Below are 22,189 nucleotides of genomic sequence, written 5' to 3'. Positions count from 1 at the left end.
GCTGACTCTTGGGCAGTTCTACAATAAAAGAAGTAATTGTAGTTCCTCATTAGATTTCTGAATGATCAGGTACAAATTTAAGGGTTTGCTTATTTTGTTCTGCTATAGTAGATGTTTAGGAGCTGATCTGTCTTTAATTCAGGCATCATCTTGCCAGATGTCCCTCTCCATGATCCACGAATTGCCAAATCCTGTGGCTTTTTATCAGTCTTCATCCTTCTTGACATCTCTTTGAAACTATCCCTCTCTCCTCTTGGATACTTTCTCCTTCCTAGTTTTTCATGACATTGCTTTCTCCTTATTTTCCTTCTACTTGTCTGACTACTTTGGACATCCCTCCCAGCACTCTGTCCTGGGACCTCTTTTCTCCCTCTACACTATCTCCTTTGATGATTTCATCAGCAGCCATGGATTTAGTGGTTTCTCAAGAATGATTCTGAGATTTTTCTTGGCCTAATCTTTCTCCTAAACTCCAGTCTGGAATCAACTGTCTTTTGGACACCTCAAACTAGATGTCCTTTAGAATCTCAGAAATGACATGCATAAAAGAAAACACTGTCTCTCACTCCCAATCCTCTCCTTTCCCCTACCTTTCCTATTACCTGGGCCTGAAAACCCTGTCATACTTGATTCCCTACTCTCACTCTCTATATAACCTTCTGTCAAGTTTTGCCCTTTCTACCTTCATCACGTTTCCCTTATGCAGGCCCTCATTCTCTGTTATGCGAACTATAGCAGTTCAATCTTACCACTAGAATCAAATATGAAATGTTAGGTCTGGAATTTAAAGCTCTTCATACGCTGAACCCTTCCACCATGACAGTCATATTTGACTCCTGACCATTACTCTACATTCCAGGTACAGTACTTTACCGCAGTTCCCAACATATGACATTCCATCTCTGAACAACATGTTTTTGCCTTGGCTATTCCTCATGCCTGGAATGTTCTCCTTTCCCACCACTGCCCCCTGGTTCCTTAAAGGCTTGTCCACAAAAGATCTTTTCCTCCTTACCCTCCACCCCTACTAGGGTCTTCTCTCTGAAATTACCTCAATTTACACTCTATATATTCTGTATGTACAGAGTTGTTTCTTGTCTCCTCCATTACAATGTGAGTCCTTGAGGTCAAAACAATAGCTTTGCCTGGTTTTCCTAGTTCTTAGCACCTTGTCTGGCACATAGTAAGTATTTAATAAATGTCTATCAACTGACTGAAACTGCTTCTGGGCAAGAAGAATAAAGAGAAAAAAAATAAGAGAAAAACATGCAAATCATCTTCAGAAAGGAGAAATCAATTCAGTTTGATTGAAACAGAGGGCAACACTAATAAATAAGACTAGAAAGTTTGTCAGAACCAAATTCAATAAAACTTCGAATATCAGGCTAAGAAATGTGTGACATTTTCCTATAAGCAATGGAGAAATATTGAAAATTTTAGAGAAAGAGATAAATATTAGGAAAGTAATGCTTTAGGAATATTAATTTTAAAGAGCAAGAAGACACATGGTAGAAAGGTAGAAGATAATTTGGAATGTGACTAAACTGAACATGAGTCGAGTAATGATTAAGTTAAGAAAGTATTTTAGTCAAAATACCTTAACTAGAATTGCAGCAATGAGTCAACAAAAACATTGGTGAGAAAAAATTACTAAGATTAGATCAGAGATCATGTGTTGAGAGGAAGGATTCAACATCACAGTATTAGGCAAAGCAATCTGTTATCAGACCCCTTGAGTTCTTCTCATGACTCTGTGCTTTTACCTTCTGTCCTTGAAGAAGACACTTCACTTTTGGGGCCCTTAACTTCATTGGCTATAAAATGAGAGGATTGGACTAAATATTTTTTTATAATATTCAGGTCTAATTTCTAAAGCTAGAACTATGGCCTACATCAAAAACAAATCTATGGTTTTGAGCCCATTACTAAAGATCAAGATGGCAGAACACCTGATTTGGTAAATAAATAAATAAACAAGAAAACAAACAAACAAATTAATTAATTAAAATAAAGAGTCCCCCTGGGTTTCTATATGTGGGTTTATGATACCATAACCTCTAATTAACATATTATAATAGTCCAATGGATTTATGAACACATTGATGATCATATGATCCTATGATGTATTTCCTCCAGTCATGTGTACTCATCCTGTATAACCATTATCCATATTCCTTCACAAATCTCTGTTGAGTGGAAGATGGGATGGGCTGAAGGATCACCTAATATGCCAGATGTCTTCCTCGACTTTTATTGACATTATGTGACTATGATAGAGCAAGAAGGCTATATATCAGTTATCCCTCACTCTAATAACATGCTTACTATGACTTTTTTTCTGCTTATGCATTTCTCTAGTGGGTCAGAAATATGATTTGTCCAGTACTGTTCCAACATCTTTTGGGAAATATAGAAATTGTAGAAGCAGTAGTGTTCTTAGCTACCATTTACCACCCTAGAACACTTGATGAGCAGATATTTGCACCTATTGTCCATTATTGCATCATACTGTCTCATCTATTAGACATTGAGCTCCTTGAGAGCAGGGACTGTCTATTACTTTTCCATGATTCCCCAGTTCTTAGCACAATGTCTGGTATTTAATATATATTGATTGATTGACTGACTGGACTTCCCAACATTATAAAATATGATTTAGAAATTAGGAATTGAATTTCTTATTATTATTTTTACTTTATAGAACTCTTAAGTATGATACCTATTTATATATTAGCCTTTGAATATCATTTCTAATCGGACAAAATGATTTCATTTTCTTCCTATTGCTTAAGCTACTCCCTAAGAGTAAATTATATTCTTAAGATGCAATCCAAAAGTGAAAAGAGCTGCTTAAAGAGGTATTGGGTTCCCTTCCTGAGAAGCTTTCAGGCACAGGCTAGACTACTAATCATTAGGAATACTAGTGTAGAAATTCTTTTTGGACTAGATGGGGACTGCAGTCTGTTACAACTCTAATTCTGTGGATATGTATTGGACTACTGAGAAGTCACTAGTGAACTTTGTACCCCAATCCACATTTAAGCAGTCCTTCTCCACAGTGAATCAGGGGCAAGCTATTAGAGCAAAAAGAATACTTGATCTGAATCATATCATCTAGGGCACCATTCCAATTTTGTTATTTATTACTTCAACTTTCTTATCTGAAAAATTATATCAAGCTACTATTGTACTTAAGATCCTCTCATACAATTAGCTCAGAGCTTAATAGTTAATCATTTATTATTTGTTAGATATGTTTTCTCAGCTAGGTTATAAGCTCCTTGAGGACAAGGCTTGGTTTTAATGCTTTTGTACCCACATAACACTGAGCCTATTTCCAAGTACATAGAATGGGGAATAGCAATGCTTCTTGTTCAGTTGCTTCATTCATCACCCTGAGATGCATCTCTAGTGAAGATACAGCTTGGCAACCACTCCTGCAAGTCACAGCTATTGAAGTTCCAGAAAGGAAAATTCTTGTCACCAAAGTCTCTGACACAGTCAAGTGGCTCAGCATCTAAAAATTGATATGATTTTATCATGGAAATGAAATTAAACAAAAGGCATTACCATCTGCTTGGTCTTAGCACCCTAAAGACCAGGGAACTTTTCTTTGTGATGCATAGCTGAAATCTTTCATCATATATTGTCATCCACATTAGAACGTGTGTTCTTGAGATCATGGTCTATCTTACTTTTCTATTTGTGTCTCTGATGCTTAGCACATTGCTTTGCACGTACCAAATGCTTAATAGATACTTCCTTCCTTCTCCTTTTATGTTTCTCTTATAGTACTTTATAATAAATCCCTCTTTTTAAACCAATTGGTGTGCTCTTAATAGGAAATGAAGGATATGAAAAGTACTGACAATGCACTGAGTGGTTGGAAGCTAACATACTGTGCCCCCAGTTGCCTTACAGGAAAGTTCTCCAGTGGCTTATAAATTGAAAACTTGACTTTCTGCTCATTACTGAGTCAGGATGCTCTTTATCAAAACTATGGTCAGTATTGAATCATCTGGACTTGATTAAGAAGATGATTTTCTCTTCATTAATGGAAAAAGATCCCCTCAATTCAAAGTTGAGTCTACTGGTAAAACTCAGGATGCATAAGGCAAGGAATAACAGCCCACTAGAGAAAAAGGGAGTTTTATGTCCTAGAAAGAAAGCCTATGACTAGAGACATGGAATCTGATTTGACTAGCAGGGATTTAAGAGATAAGTTTTCTGCAACTTTCCTCTTGAATTTCTTTCTTCCCTTTAGTTTTAGTTAGAAATTATCATCCACATGGCTCTGTTCCAACATTTTTTTTCTTCAAGCTGGGAAAAATGTCTTCTTTTTGACAGAGATCTATTGTCTTCTGGAAGACAGAGTAGTAATTAGTAGAGTGACTTGTTCATTTCATGCATGTGGAGAGGTATATAGAAGGCTATTTTTCTGGCCAGATGGACCAACAGTCTTTCTTAATCCTTTCCTCTCTTTTTCTCTTTCTCCAGTAGGAACTGGAAAATATTTGCAATTTTGTGTCAAAGAAGGCCCCTGATGATGATGACAGTTAGCATTCATATGGCACTTTAAATTTTGCAAAGCACTTTACAAACAATATCTCATTTGATTTTACAATAGCCTTCACAGACAGCTTCCATTATTATCCCCATTTTGCAAATTAGGAAACATGTAGATAGCAATCAAATGACTTGATCAGGATCACATAATTAGTAAAGATCTGAGGCTGGATTTCAACTCATGTCTTCCTGACTCCAGATCCAGCTGCCTCAAAGTGTTGATTGTTAATTCATTGCCATCTTCTTTTTAAAAATATTTGTGTGCTATTTTTAGGATTATCATTAAGAATTTTTTATCATGTAGGATTCATTATTACTAGGTTTTCATGTTTACAATGATCTAGGAAGTTCTTCTGATACTCCATGGACTTGATAGGTCTCATTGGATTAAGCAAAGGGAATATGAAAGCACCAAGATGAAAAAAGAGAATATGAGTCTACCAAGAGAGCATCGTGGAAGAAAGAAAAGGAGGAATGACAAGGAGTTTCAGGTACCAGAGAAAATTTTCAAATTAGTAACTGTACTTAGGGTTTAGTGCCCCTGACATTTTGATTCACCATTGGGACCTTTCCAGAGGGAGAGAAAAGCTCCATGGAATAAAGATATCAGTGTTGCCTAAGTTTTACTCTAATATTCTAAAGAATTAATATTCAAATTAATACTAAGGAAGTAGCATGATTTCTTTCTCCATCCTCAGATACCCACCTTTTTTTTTTTTTTTTTTTTTTGCATGGAGAGGGAATCCCTGGGGGAGGGTGGTTAAGGAACAAAGGATAAAATGAAGCTGAAGGAGAACTTTAGAAGAGGGCCCACTAAAGGTCTAAAGAGAGGATTTGGGGGTCATGACTTCCCATGAGGGGCTAAAATAATGAAAAATAAAAGGAGGGCAATCTTTAGTTAGATTATCTTACTTGGAATTTTAACAAGAAATTTCTCCTATGAAAACTTCTTCCTTCTGAGAATGTGTGTGTGTGTGTGTGTGTGTGTGTGTGTGTGTGTGTGTATGTTGGTCAGGAGGGAGGAAAGTAATATTCCTGAATGCTTAAGCAAAAATAATTTTAAAAAACAATCTTGTAGTAATTGAACTAAAGACTAAAAAGAGTTTATTCACACTCTAATGAGGAAAGATAACTGAAATTTTTCTGTCTCTAGTAACCAGATGTGGTGGTGGCAGTTGGACTAGAATAAGTAATTAACAACAACTCTAGTGAACTCAAATAGTCAACTGGATCCAACAATTCCAGTGAACTCAAAAAGTTAAGTGGATCTGTGATATCATTAAGGTAATGTTCCTTTCAATGATAGAGATCATTACTGGTCCATGCTGGCTTGTCCTGGCCCTCATGAGTTTACCACAGAGGCTCCACTCAACATTACAGATGTCTGCTCTGCTTTCTTTTGACATTACAATGATTCCAGTGGAGGATACAAGCCATGTAGTGGTTTTCCTTCTCTCATCACATGAGCAAACTATCTCCTTATCATAAACTTATTTCATGATATCCTTCATTCCATTTTTCTTTACAGATTCCTATTTCCTCAGTGTACAAATTTTAATGGCACCATATGCTTCTCCATTGCCATATTAGTGATACTCAATTTTATTTCTTCAAACATTAGGATTCTGTAACTCACAACCATAAAACAATGTTGAGAGATAGCAGAATTAAAATATGAACTTTTGTTTCAAGATTGTTGGGTCTTTAAAGTAGCATGGAACTTACCACAGACAATCTGGCTCCCTTTTCATTTATTTAATTCTAGACCCAATGTCCATTTACAGTATCTTTTCAAAGTATATATACACTGATAGAAGAACTTACTCTCTCTATTGACCTCTAATTGCATGCTACAATCTGAGCAATTAATGTTCTTCATCCATTTAGTTTTTCCTATGTGAATGATTAGGCCAACTCTTTTGAGGGTTATGGATCTTATCCGGGGTTGGTGCCATATTTGAGTTCTTGATGTAATTATGGCAGTGTCATCTTCAAATAGGAGCATCAGTAGGACCTTAGAGAAGCGCATTTCAACTTGGACTTTGTACTGCATCTCTTCCATAATAGTGGCATCTAACTTTGATGAGTCTATGTCTCCCTGTTTTATGTAGTGACTGATATTAATTTAAAAAATGGACAAAATTTTCTCAGTTATATGTTCCAATGAATCTTGGATAGTTTTGATGTATGCACAGGAGATATCTGGCTGGTGCCATTTTGCTCAGCTGGCTCAAAAAATGAATTTGTTTTTCAAATAGGCAAAAGGGAGTAGAGATGGGGGATATTCTGTTTTCTACCTTATTTAGTCTGTATGATGGCAAAGGTAAGATATACCATGAAATATCAGTTATGACAATTTGACTCTTCCCTGCTAATGAACTAAATGGAAGACTTAATCAATGCATTATAGATAATTCTTATTTTAAAATATTTGTATAGATGGAAAATAAAAGTAGTTGTTGATCTTCATTCATCTTTTACAAAGTCAAAAATTTTTCAATAACGTGTTATCTTCTCATCATTTTTCAATAACATGTGTTATCATCTTCTCATCCTTCAGATACCCAGTGAATCAAGCATTCGATATTCTCCCAAGTGTTTCCTCACCATTCCGTTAGGCTTCTATGTAAACATGGTTTAATCCAGTTGTTTCTCCCAACTTTACGTTCTTTCATAGCATTTATACTTCCTCTATAAGCACATCAAGTACTACGATGTTAGGTACAAGTATGACAGCTTAGACAACAACAAAATAATAGCAGTTGTAAGGTGAATAATGCATTTTCATCAGAAAATATAGTAGGTAATCAAAGAATTAGCATTTCCATTCTATGGATAAGAAAATAGAGGCTCAGATGTCAAATGCCTAGAGACACACAACTCTTAAACAGTACAGCCAAAGTGTAGCAAAAGGCAAGAAGTAAAACTACGGACACTTAAATATCTCTCATTCTCAACTTCTTTCACAGTTCCACTTCCTTTTGTGGTATAAAGAACAGAACTGAGCTATGCACAGGTTTTCCATACTTATCTTTGGGTAGAATAGGTGAAGGTTGAATGAGACATGGATTAAATTCATAGCATCATAGATTCAGAGAAAGAAGGGACCTGAGAAATCATTGAATACAATTCCCTCACTTTACAGATGAGAAAAACTTAGGCATTGAGAAATGGAGTGATTTGTTCACCATCAATTAAGTGTCTGAAGTTGGATTTTGACCCCAGATCTTCCTGACTCCAAGCCCAGCACCCTTCCCACTAGGCCACACTGCACTCAATTCATCAAGCATTTAGTAAGAACCTGCTGCGTTGCAAAGCACTATGCTAAATGCCAGCAACGTAAAGACAAAAATGAAATAACCTTGCTCTCAAAATGTTACTATCTCAGGAGATTTCATATAAGAAAAAAATAAGTTAGTATGAAATATGTACAAAATTAATAAGCAATTTTAGTAGGGAAGAGCTAACACCTGGAGGATCAGAAAGGCTTTCATGTAGGTGATGGAACTTGCACTGAGCCTAGCAAAGAGATAGGGATTCCAAGAGGGATAGGTGAGGAGAGAAGTTATTTCAGGCATGGGATATACCCTATATAAGAGCAAAGAGACAACAGTTGGAATGTCATGTCCAGGCAACATAAGGCAGGTCCTTTTGACTGGAATAAGAGTTTGTGATGAGAAATAATGTTAAATTATAGGGAAAGCCATTAGGTCCTGATTATTTAAATGCTAAACAGAAGACTTTCTTTATACTGTATCCTAGAAATAAGAGTTACTGATGCTTTTTGAGTAACATGGTCAGACTGGAACATTAAGAATGTCAATTTGACAATTGTAAGGAAGATGAGATGGAGATGAGAAAGACTCAAGATAGGGAGACCAATTAAGAAGCTATTTGCAGTAGTCCAGGTAAGCAGTGATAAGGGCCTGAACTAGGGTGGTGGCTATATGCATGAAGAGAGGGGGCAGATATGAAACACTGTGAAGTGTAATCAATGACACTGTGGCAACTGATTGGATATGGGGAGAAAAGGGGTAGCCAGAAGTCTAGGATGTCTCTGAGGTTGTAAATCAAAGTGCCTGAAAGGATAGTGATATAACAGGAATAGGAAATCCATGGAATCACTCAACACACATCCTTTTGAGTTAGTCCAGACTATTTTTCCCAATGCAAATAGGAGAGAACACATCAGATGCGCTGGGTTTACAAGTTGCAGTATTTACAGTATTAAACAGCACATATTGCTACGTATCTGAATTAGAAACTAAGTTTTCTTCTTTTGCTAACATCCAGCATTTAAATTACTTAATAGTTATATTGGGTCACAATTTTTAAAAAATTATTTAGTTTCATAGTGTATTGAATCATTTTTCAATTTAAGAAATATATTTTAAAACTACTTCTCTTGATTTTATGTAAAATATGTTATTTTAAAAAGTAAAACATATTTATTTTATACTATACCTTATTTAGTATTTGTTTAATAGATTTAAATAATGCTTTACAATATATATCCATTTATATTAAAGTATATTCAAAAATATTTAAGGACTATTTCTTTTGATTTTACATTTTTTAAAAATATTAAGAAGGCAAAATATGTGATAATTCTGTTTTTGGATACTTCTTAAAATCACCTGTGTAGAATTTATGATTATTTTCAGTAAGACTAAACCTAATGACTGTATTTTGCATAAAATCACTTACATCATGCCACTTTGCACATTTTAATATTTCTATATGAGAATATGACTTTATTTATTCTGAGTGTTTTGAAATGTTAGAGTACTGTGAGGCAGCTCAATAAAGTGAAAAGAATGTTGGACAAAAGAAAAGAGTTGAAATCTTATTTTGCACATTGACTACTAGCCCTGTAATATTTGGTAAATCACATAAATTCTCTGAGCCTCAATTTCTCAGTCTGTAGAATGGTGACAATTATATTGTACTCCCTGCTACACAGACTAGTTGAAAGGAAAATAGTACATAGACCAGTGTAGGACCCTAAGAGAATATCCTGTAAGAATCCTGAAGAAAAGACATAAAAGGAACTGGGATAACTGAGATAACTGAGAGTTGTCTTCAAGTAGTTAATGGACTGGCACTGAGGATAATAGGTAAAGTCTTAAATTAGGCTTAATGCCAGAGAAAATTCCTAACACTTCATTATCTAAAAGTACAATAGGCTATCTCTGAAGTGACCACTCGTTTAAGATGTAGAGGGATTATTTGTTTGGAAACAGCTGAACCAGATTTATTAAAAGATTATGTGATTTTTTTTGAAATCTTAAATAAATAGAAGTTCTTTATAATATTATTACTCTGTATGTAGTATATGGGCATCACACATTCTGCATACCACACTATGCCTATTGCAGAGAAAATGACCAGATAATTTGCTGCCACTCAGATTCCTGATCTCCTACCAGTCTCTAAGTCTGAAAGGACAGGGTCCAACCAGAGATTTTCTAATGTAAACTCTTTACTACGTGTAGCTTGAGATGTAAAAAGTAATTAGAAGGTGGCAGGGTTTGATTTGAGGTAGCTACATACGTACACTTTCCAGAGTGGAGATACAGAGTAACAGCAATGGGTACCCATTTTTGATGTCCTATGAGGTATCATACCTAAATCTTTGGGAATGGAGAAAATACTATCTTTGCATGAAAACAATGAATATTCTCTCTCCTCATAGTTATTCTGAAACAATATTCCTGCATGGACCTTGACATTCCCCATATCAGGTAATAGGTATTTATTTGTACAGATAATATAGCATCTTTGAAAGTACTTAAGAAAACATTTCCCAGCTTAGTAAAAAATTTTATTCAAAAATAAACAGAAGCCAAAATCCTCTTTTCTTTAATCTACTCTATTAGGCTATGCAATTTACCTGTGAGGGCACTCGTGTTGACAAACTCAACACTGGCGGCAGCTACATGGGGCAGATGAGGACTGTTCTTATCATACGCCTTCACAATGTACTTCTCAATTATACCTCTGACCCCAACAGGTTTATCCCAGGTCACTTCAATGCTGGAACCATTTATGCTGTGAGCTCTTGAGGGAGTTGGCACACTTTGTGGAGCTGTAGAAGGATAAAATAGAAAATAGAGAAAATGGCAGTTCTGAGAAGACGAGTGCCCCTATTCTTCAACTTTTAATGACGGCAGTAAATCAGACTCAACCATTAGCATAAATACAATTTATTAGAGTTGTAACTTTTCAGCATTGATTTAATATGACTGCACATCTTGAGCCATTCAGTTCAAGCTATATTTCAAAACCATCAAAACTCCATCTACATAACATTCTTCCTTGTCTAGTCCAGGTTTTCCAAAAACATTGAATGTATCCAACATGTTTAAACATCGCTCATAAAGAAGGAGGTGGATGGTAGGCAGCTAACAAGCTCAAGCAATATAACAATGTAATGCTTTGGAGCAAGATAATTAGACTGTTATTATACAGAATAGTTTGACACTTTTATATCTTGGGCACAAAATATCACAAATGTGATCATGTTCAAATGTCTGATTTCATTTTATCAATTCAATTTCTCCCCAAATTAACTTAAAAAAGCAAATCTCAAGAAGATGAGATATATATGGGGCCCATTCACAATTACCTTTTTTGGTTAGAAGGGAGATGAGCCTATGAAAAGTCTACTCAGAGAACTTTGTTTCAAATCACTTTCGATTTTTGTTAAAGGAAAGAAAGAACTGGGGTGTTTGAAAGAAATCATATACCACACTTACATGGACACATAGTTCCCTAATTTAAAAAAGATCTATATCCTTTATTCATTAGATATTGCTTTAACAAGTCAAGATTTGGCCAGCAACAACTTTATCACAGAAGACTGCACTAAGGGCACAGAGAAAAGGCCCAAGGAACTCCATGGCAGGATGATGGATGATGGGCTTTCTATAAATGTATGTGGACTCCTGGGCCCTGTAGATGGATGATCACTCCTGTTTTCCCACATCAAATATCTTCTTTTTCTGATTCTACGGTTTAGATGAGTGAAATAACCATTTCAGGGATACGGTGCATATAAGTGAAAGAAATGAGGATAGGGGAGCAATTATCAGCAGTAGAGAGTTAAAACATTATAGGTGCTTTAAAAAAATAGCCATGAGCTACAATCAACTTGCAAGTTACAGACAAGACTGTAGTAATATTGATTTTATTAGTTCTGAAATGCAGCACAGGGCAAGGTAAGCTACTGTCTAGCAGATGGTCTTCTCATAAGGGACATAGCAAAACTGACTCAAAAATAATTAAATAGTGCAATTATTCTTGAACCCTTGGGAACATGTAGCTGCTCAGTGTTGTGGTCAGATTGTAAATATAAATTTATGGCATAAACATATGTGGTCAGATCATTATCATAAACCCAGAGTTCTATTTGCTCACTTTCAGGGTCGTTCTCAAAATGGTGGGAATGAAGCTATGTAAACAATGTACTTTGAAGGTACCTATTTACTTTGCTGAATTATGTTCTCAGTAGAATTTTTGATTTGCCTGCTAATAATGAAGAAGGGTTTGAAATATGTGGGCAGAACACACAAGAGTATGATTTGAACGCAATGAATTTCAGCTAACATGGGATTCTAGGAGCAAAAGAGAGTTCAAGAAATCAGGTGCTGCTTCTGGTATAAAAGTAGGGGATTATCTCACCTATCTAGGATAGACAACTATCTTAGAAAAGTCACTAATTCTCCACTATTCTTCTTGTTTAAAAATTAGGGGATTGGACTGGATGATTGCCAAGGTTAGCAGCTTTTGAACTGGAAGGGACCTTAGAGGCTGTTGATTCAGCAAGGTCTTCGTCAGCTCTAAATAGGACAGTATGGTACAGAGTGGCAGCTAGGTGGTGCAGTGGCTATAGTACTTAACCTAGAGTCAGGAGTTCAAATCTGACCTCAGACACTTTACTAGCTGTGTGGCTCTGAACAAGTCACTTTGCCCTGTTTACCTCAGTTCCTTCATCTGGAGAAGGAGCTGGAGAGTATATTTGTCAAGAAAACCCCAAATGGGGTCACAGAGAATCAGATATGACTGGACAACAAATGGTACAGAAGAGGCATCATGATAGGAAGCAGGGTCAGATTTTGAGTCAATAGATTGCTTTCCTATTTACTTGCTGTGTGATCTGAGGCAAATTGCTCCCCACCCCACTCTGGTCTTCAGTTTCCTCATCTGATAAGGCAAGAGAGAGAGCGCCACATAATAACCTATTGAGTGTTCTACCCTCCCCACACATATACACATTCATTTCCACAGACAGGGAAAAGAATGTGTGGAAATGGCAAGAAAAGTTTAGCTGGCCAGAATGGAGACAAATCAGATCTCCTGGACCATGGGAAGGAAGAGTTATGAGGAGCTGGGGCTGGGGAGAGGTGAATGACATGAACTGGTATTCCCTTAGTAAAATGGCAGTTGTATGAGAGTTGGAACAGTTTGTCATTTTATCTTTATAAAATTTTGCTTAAAATTTTGAAAAAAAATCATTGCCAGAATGGTACCTTGTACATAATAGGTGCTTTTTTTGATTAGATTACCATTATAAAGATGATAATATCTGATCTCTTCCTCATTCAGGTTTTTATAGGATGAATTTTAAACTCCAAAGAACACACATCTAAAACAATCTTCCTAGGCAGTTAACATCATCCTACAACTTTTTTTTCTTCTTCACTTAAATGCATGTTTTAGAAAAACCAAGTAATGGCATCAGGTGGGATGTTCCTATAACTGGTTAATGTGTGAAGATTAAGAATTATTCTCTCTCTCTCTCTCTCTGTCTCTCTCTGTCTCTCTCTGTCTCTCTCTGTCTCTCTCTCTCCCTCTCTCCCTCTCTTCCTCTCTCTCTCTCTCTCTCTCTCTCTCTCTCTCTCTCTCTCTCTCTCTCTCTCTCTCTGTCTCACACATACACACACACACACACAATCTTTCAGTGATAAAATTGAGTGTGCTTTGTATTTCTAGGCAACACTAAATCTGTAAATTGTATAGACGGGTATCAACTTGCTTCAGGAGGGAGAATTTCCCCATTGAGGAGTTCCTTTACTCAAAGAAATCACAAGTGTAGTCCCTATCCCTATTTAAAAGGCTTCCTTTTGCCTTTACTTGCCCATTCTATACAATCCCAATATGGGCACATTTGTACCTAAATCTATAAAATCACCACTCAAGGAAATAGAGGAAGATACATAGGAAAACTGCATTTACCTGTGCCTTTTGTGCGGCCTCGACTCCAAACACTGCCTGCTGATCCTCCTTCATTTGAGGCCACCACTCTGTACAGGTATTCTGAAATGGAAATAATAAATAATAAGATAAGAAGCTATTCATGTAGACTTGACTGGGGGTAGAGGGGTGGAGGAGGTGAGCAGGAGATATGTAGCATTTAATTTAAGGAACCAACATGCTACCTGTAAATGGCTGTAGACCGCTCTCATAAACACTCCGCTCTTTCCCCCGGTAAACCAGGATGGAGTCATTTCCCCTGCAGTTAACAGTCCTGGCAGTTGATAGGCATCCATCCAGATTGACTCTGACAGCACCGCTGGACACAGATGCCAAGTTAACGACAGCACCTCGTGTAAATTTAACATCCTTCATGCAACCACCGAAACCTAGAAAACAGTAAGGGATTAGTATCACATAAAGAACTTGAGTCGTTAATTAACAATCATTTTTGTTGTCCACAGCACTATATTTTCTATGACAAGGAGAACTCTAAGATGCAAACATTCACTTTTAAGATGGGTTGGAGAAATCCTTTCCCTCTACCTCCTGATTTTATCAGGCCACAAAGGTTACAGTTCTGTAGAACTGAAGGAACAGACACTGATTACTATACATCTTCACTCTATGATGTTTTTCCTTTTTCTTCACTCACAAATAGCAGGCACAAAGCCTGCACTTAATAAACGCCTGTTGAGTTACTGTTCTCCAGACCCACAGCAACATTCTCTGTACATACACACATGTTTTAACTTCTTGTGAAATCAAATTTAACCAAATGTGATTTTGGGGGAGCAGAAAATGACTTACTTGTACCTTTCCCCTGGTTTTTATCCACTACTTGAGCACTGAAATATTGACTTTCTACAATACAGGTGACAAATCAAATCCTATGCTTCAGATAGTGTATTTGCTAAATGCCCAATAAAAATAATTTATTTAATTCAATTATTCTTAAAACGCTCTCCCTTTAAAAAAAAAAAGACACTTTGAGCACTCCATGCAAGGATGGAGGAAAGGTCCGCAATTAATATCCCATAATTAATCAGTATAAAAATTGCTTAATAAGTGTTTTGGAGGCACAGACCTTAACCTCACATAAATAATTATATTGAGAAAGAGCTACTGTGTCCTATTCTTTTCAATGAGGCATGTGCATGTGTTTGATCTCATATTCTTGGACATACAAAATGGCCCCTAAATTGACTGAGAATCTTGCATTCAGAGTCGTATACTAAGGACCAGGACTCAGCCTTATGAGGAAATCTTTTATAAGAACACATATTTTACAGAATAGATTTCAAAACAAACATAATACAGAGAAGTCTTGTTAAGCTTAAACACAGAATTTGGGTGAGATAGCTTTAGATTATTCAATACTTTTGTTAAAGAACCATAGGGCATCTAGTCAGTCAGGGAATAGCAGTTGCTTTGAATTACATGCTATTTTGAGTAAACAGACATCAGCTCAATGAGGTTTGACATTATTCTGCTTGGGAAGAAATACTGAATTGTAACTAAGGAGGGTAAACACAACTGGGTTTGGGGCATCTCACATACAAACTCCTCTTTTAACAGAACACTCTGAACTTTTAATATTAAAAACAGATGATTAGCAACTTCCAAATTAAACTGCATCTGCTGAAAGTAGCAACAGTAAATAATACAATGTTTAACATTAAAATAGCTAATTTTAACAGAAACCAGATTGTTTTACTCAGCATTTATGTCACCCCATCATTATGTAGGTCTCCTAACACACGAAGTTTATGTATCCTCTTTCCTTGTGTCTCCTACTATTTAGCTCTCACTTCTTTAGGTCAACTGATCAATATGGATACAGTTACCTGAAAATATAAACCAAAAAACAAGGGCTCAACTGTGAAAGGCAGGATGGCTCAATGGATAATCATTAACCTGGAAATCTAGAAACAATTTGAATCCCTTATTCTGATAACACTTGGGTGAATTACTTCAGCTCTGCCACAATTTCTGTATCAGCAGAAACAAAAATGGTAGAAGAGCCAAACATATTACTGTTACAAATAACATAGAAATTAAAAAAAAATCCATGGGTGAATCTGTAGTCAGTAATTACATTCTAGCAATTACTAATGGTGCTATTTGGGTTAGTGTTGACTCACATTTTACTTTGTAACAATTCTCAGAATGGAAAGGATCGAAGCTCTGAACACACATTGCATATGCACACACACACACACGCGCACACACACACACACACACACACACACACAATTAGGTATGTGATAGCATAGGTACCAATTCTGTGACTGCCCAGGATAGCACATCACTGAGAGTGAAACTAGAAGTTACCATATTTCACTGCGGAATCCTTACAGATTTTATGCCAAATTTTCTTGCAAAAAAGGGGGGTGTGACCATTATGTGAAGCTTTTGAAAACTGTCCTGGTATTACTTAAAAATCATCTATTACTAATGTCTTTGGTGCAATATTAGGATGTACAGGATACTCATGAATTTACATTAAAACTGAATACTAACAATGTCCTTGCGCTGAGAAATCTAGGCTCACGGCTCCCAATGAATGAAAGAGAAATGCGTATCCACATGCCACTGGTGAATACATTGCTACTCTGTTTGCCTTTTAAGCAGCATATCAAACAGAATTATACCATACAATAATTACGCAATGGAAGGTTACAAACCAATTTTTGGACTGAAAAAACAGGGTGTGATGATTACATAGTGGCGATGATTATGTGGAGAAATAGGGCACTTCCAACTCTGGAACTTCTCCAATAGATTAAAGTATAATTTTGCTACAGTGACCCGAGGAAAGTCCTTGTGACTCATGAATAGACAAAAGTCCTTACCAAATATAAGGATGGAAGGCAAGAGGAGAGCACAGGATTGTAGAAAACCATGCAGTCATACATATAACAGGGTAATTAATACTACAACATGATTTCAAACAAAAAAAAAAAAGGCTTTAATAGGCTAAGAGGGCAGCAAGGTAGCTGCTTGATATAGTAACTAAAGAACTAAGTGACCTCAAAGTGAAGTACTGAGTTCAAATTCCACCTCTGACATATACTGGGTATGTGACTGGAGAAAACACATCACCTCTCAGTGCTCTGTGCAGCTAGCTCCCTAAGACTGTAGGTGGCAATGATCGTGCTAACCTGCATTGGAAGAGGGAATTTCCTCATCCTAGTCTTTCATACTAATGAAGTCACAAGTACAGTCTCTATCCCTAATCTTATCCTTAGAAGGCAGCAGTACTAATTCAGTCACAGAATATCCATCTACTTTATTCTGTGAGACAAGGCTAAAGAGGGGGAGGAGGGGCTAAACAAAGAAGTTTCAAATATTAGAACATTGTAATGAGTTTACCGTTGTTGTTAATTAGGAGTCATGGTAAATAAGTAGGGAGAGAAACAGAGAGAGATGAAAGATAGAAAGATGTCAGTTAAAATACAATACTCATATATCTATGCAATGTTAGTGTATTACATAGTAGTTTTAATCTAATAATACATCTGTACCATATATATTATTTATATATCTATGCTATATTAGATAATAGAAAGACATAGATATTAGTTATCTGTATATAGATCAATAGGCATCTAGATACTTGGTGGTGAGCTAGGTATCCAAATATCAATCTTTATCTATATCCATCTATCTATACACACATACATACACAAAATCATCCCTTTTTAAATAGCTGGAAACATTTTCCTTTTTCTTGATTTAAACATGAAGTTGAAAATTTAGATGACAGTGACTTGACAGATATCGTTTAGCAAAATGGAAATAAAGTGTTTCTCTGTAGCACAGAGGCATCAAGGTGCCCCAGTGGTTAGAATACTGAGCCTGGAATCAGGAAAAGCTGAGGCCATGTGATCCTTGGCAGATCATTTAAACTCTGTCTGCCCTAGTATCCTCAAGTGTAGAATGGGGATAATAATAGCACCTAGCTCCCATGGCTATTGTGAGGATAAACTTAGATCTTTTTAAAGTATTTAGCACAGTTCTTGGCACATAGTACCTATTTAATAAATGCTTGTTCTTTTTATATTTCAGGTTTAGTTATGTCATATACATGTATATGTATGTATATAAACATGTATATATAATACATATAATATAATCCTATTCAGCATTTCTTTAAATATTACAGAAAAGATTAAAAAGCAAATTTTATCTTTGTCCTCAAGGGCAATATTTTAATGGAGCTTATACAAAAACATTTGCACACACACACACGCACATGCACACACAAGTTTTTGTAACACGGAGAAAGTTTCTTCCATGACTTAATTTCCATGTCTCTATATTTCTAGATTAAGAGATACTTTTGATCTAGCAATAGTTTTTCACTATTTTTATTTTTTATTTAATTTTTTTCGAATATCAGAAACTTAAAAACTTGAAGCACCATGTAGAAGAATGTAATATTTTTAACTAGCTTACTTCCCAAGTGTCATTACTGCACTATGTCCCACTTATTCATTAATTCTTTACTGATACTCCTTTAAAAAGTCTAGCTTGATCTTGTTACATATTGCCATTTTCTACTTAAAAATATGTACATCTTTATGTAACCCCTAAATAGACAAAGACTTCTTAGTGGAATTTTTACCATTCATAGTAGAGAGCTCTTAATTTTTTTTTACTTAGAACAACTTCTCTGTGAAATCATATTTTGCTATATGTTCAGTAGTTCTAATAAATTTCACAGCTAAATAATAAGCATAGACTAATATCAGGAGAAAAGCAGAATAAGCAAATTCATTAAATGGGTCTACACTTCTATTTTTACAGTCACTTTGAAAAGTGAAGTTTTTTATTCATTCTTTCTATTTCATAATTGACAATATATTTGCATTGCTCAAGTACATTTGAACTTCAAAAATTCAAGAGTCAGCTAACAATTTCATTTGCTTGTATTTTTTTGATTAAACCAGAAGGGCTTGATGATAGATAAATATTAGTCTTGAGAAGAGAAATATAAACAGGACAAACTGATGAATTTATAACTGTTTCTTGGGAAAGAATTTATTTCTGGTTATAAAAAATATAAATTAAAGAGAATATATATTGAAAACATGAGGGTAACATAAACAAGAAAATGTGCAAAATAGATGTAATGAATGCTACACATAAGTATTGAAGGCAATCGGATGCTCATAACGCATGTAAACAAGTAGAAAATCTAGTAGGACTGGGGCATAGCAGGAACATACCTTTAAGAGTGTACATTAGAATTCTTTCTATTTAAGCTTTGTTTTAATGCCGAATGTGTTTACAATCTACAACCAAGATGGGACACTGACCTACCACAAATCTAGTAGGAAGACTGATCTTCTGGACTGACCACACTCCACCTTGATTCATTCTTGAATTTACCTTTATGAGCTTTACCTTGTTCTAAACTTAGCTCTTCATAGGTTTCCCGCAGCTCTTGTGGCAATCCTCCGACATAGACTGGGGAATTCACCGTCAGTGGCTGGGCATTGGCTTCTGACACATGCTTCATCAGTGCATTCACACTTGCTGATATCACTGAGCCTGCCTTTTTCACGGTTACTTTATTCCACTTTCCATCACAATAGGAGAGTCCTAACCATACATCCACTTGTGTAAAGGTAATACAGGTTTTTAACAGGAAGCTCAGAATCCCACTCTTCAACTCTGTCTGTATTTCAAATTAAAAAAGAAAATAGGTGTATAAAAAGACTGCAGGATGACAGCACAGAAAGGAGCAAAAGGTCAATTTCTCTGGAAGAGCAAGAAATTCCACTCAAAGCACTCCATAAAAATGCTCACATTTATCCTATGGATGACTACAATGGCATATAATAAAGTGCCTTGCCAGCTTATAATTGACATCAAAATGTAACAATAAGTCAAACGAATTCATATCCACTAACGATTAGACAATGAGATATAGTACAATGTAGACTAAAACAAAGTATTTCTATTTTATTCAGGCTTTTTTGCACCAGTTAGAAGATTAGAGTCTAACATAAGCGACTGGAGAGAGAAAAAAAGGACAGTTTGAACTATGGCTCTATTTCTATTGGAGTTTTTAGAAAATGAGAAAATAGTACTTCATGTATCAATTTAATTTTGGGAAAGAATATGACAAGACAATAAGAAAATGAAATGTCAAGCTTGATTAAGCTTATTTTTACTGGTTATAACAAACTCAATTTCAAATTGATAAGATATATTTTGATTCTATATTTCAGTTTTATCATTTCAAATATCTAAGTAACATAATTGCTTCTTTGTATATTTTTAGATTAAGGTAGCATTTTCTAATATGAACTCACTTTACCTAAATTTTGTGATAAAGGAAGGTCTCCATACATTTTTCTCTCAATTCTGTCATAACGGTATAGTTTACTATTCTCTTATTTTGGTGGTAGGCAAATTGGAAACTAAAATTTAAGAAAGAATTGTTTCAAATGAAAAATATTAGATTAGCCTAACAGAAAAGCTTTTCTGTATTCTTGGTAAAAACTTGGCAAAATATAGTGAAGGTATAATCGAAAGTATGTGGAAAAATGCTACGTGGGGGCAGAGAAAATGGTCTCTACTTGGCATTTCCTTTGTTTTCTTATATAATGCCATACATGAAAATGGTTGCCAATAAATATTTTGGGGGAAATAGTTTAAAAAGCACTGAATTCTTGAATTACATAGGTTTGTATTTTATTATAGGTTAACAATATCTGTCAGGCTTCTGAGTCTGGGTTTTCCTTTGGTTCTATAACAACTTTATGTCATTCAGGGTTTTCTCCCATTTTCTGGGGGCTTATCATGGCCCATTATGGCCTAGTTATAATTTTTAAAGAATGAAATCTCAAGATACATTCAAAGGCAATTAAAACTACCATTAGCAAGGATTGGGAAATTTAAAAAAATCAGATTCTGATATAACCAAAAATTGGAATTTCCTCAATTCCTTCTCAATAAAATTTAGTTGTTTTTATTAATCTCCAATACATATGTCATAGATCTAAAATGTAAACAAATCCATGATCAAGTTTTTGCATAACAATAGCAATGGTAATACTAAAACAAACTATAACTGTGGTTATATAAAAGTGATGAAATTCCAATTTTTTCTGGAAGAAAGTAAATACAATATTATAGATTACTTTCCTAAATTACTCTTCTTTTAAATAACATTGCAAGGCTATTAATGTTAACAAAAGCATTTTAAACTAAATATCTTCAAGATTAACATACAGCAAGAAAATCCGGTCCATCCTTATTGTACACAAATAAAAGTAATCCATTCATTTGGTCAGTTCGGAACTTAAAGGAAATTTCAAAATCCATTCCTCCAGGAAATACATAGGGATAGAGTTCCAGGAATCCTTAAAAAATAAGAAAATTTATGTTTTTAGAAAAATGTGAAAGAATATAACCACTATGTTTGCATCTTCTCTTCCCCATTAGACTGTGAACTGCTTGAGAGTAAAGTTCTTTTTTTTTCTTTTGGTCTTTTTTTGTATTCCCCAGAGTTTAGCATAGTTAGCATCAAGTACATCCTTACTACAAGCTTGTTGACTATTGACTGACATGATACTAGGACTAATTATTGTGAGTAAATAATCCATTTTTGAAAAATGCAAATCAATGGGATAATGCACTTTGGTCTTAAACAGGAAAAACCAAAGAATATGAGATATACCTCCCAGGAATTTCCCTTTCAGGTTTAGCCCTAAGTCATGACTAGCATCATGTTCACTAATTTTCTTTTTAACTTTTAAACATAGATCATTTTAATAGTTAGAAAGGAACTCAGTGGCTTTAGTTAGCAAATAACTAATTAATGTATTATGCTGTTGTATGGTCTATTGTAAAGGCCATAAACTTACATAAACTCAGAACATTTCTGACATAAAGAGAGCCAACTTGGGAAAAGCCATCAGTAGGGGTGTCTTTTTTCCAGAGTGAGTTCCCTTTTTCTCTTCTTTAAACATCACTCTCCCTTCCCAAACTTCCCTACAATTTGTGAGGAGGCCTGCCATTGAGGCAATGAAATATAGAGGGAAAGGAAGATGCTTTACCAGCACCACCACATTATATGCTTGCCATTTATATTAAAAAATGCCCCTCTCTCACCCTTCCTATCCAAGTATTGATTAGGTTCCCAGGCTAGTCCACACAAACCTCTTTAATCCATAATGTACCTAAAATTATACTGTTGATTACATATTTCAGCTACACTATAACCCAGATAAGCTTTTGTGGTCTAGCCTAGGAACTTAATTACTATTCGAAGCATTGTTTCTATAGGAAAATACAACTTACAAGTAGATTTTCTGAAGGAAAAAATTAGTTGTCTATTTGATGACTGTCA

General features: G+C 35.4%; 1 protein-coding gene across 1 annotated transcript in view; it reads right to left on the bottom strand.

The window, feature by feature from the left end:
* USH2A (usherin) overlaps nt 1-22,189 on the bottom strand; it is a 990,439-nt gene that overhangs the window by 606,696 nt on the left and 361,554 nt on the right. Inside the window, exons 25-29 of the mRNA XM_072647832.1 lie at nt 21,070-21,200; nt 19,234-19,507; nt 14,007-14,210; nt 13,804-13,884; nt 10,460-10,654 (exon numbers count right to left, since the gene is read on the bottom strand). Coding sequence (XP_072503933.1) covers nt 10,460-10,654; nt 13,804-13,884; nt 14,007-14,210; nt 19,234-19,507; nt 21,070-21,200 — 885 coding nt within the window. The remainder of the gene's footprint in view (nt 1-10,459; nt 10,655-13,803; nt 13,885-14,006; nt 14,211-19,233; nt 19,508-21,069; nt 21,201-22,189) is intronic.

Source organism: Notamacropus eugenii, chromosome 2 (genome assembly GCF_028372415.1).
Source record: "Notamacropus eugenii isolate mMacEug1 chromosome 2, mMacEug1.pri_v2, whole genome shotgun sequence".
Lineage (NCBI taxonomy): Eukaryota > Metazoa > Chordata > Mammalia > Diprotodontia > Macropodidae > Notamacropus > Notamacropus eugenii.
This window is presented reverse-complemented; position numbering and strand designations above follow the sequence as displayed.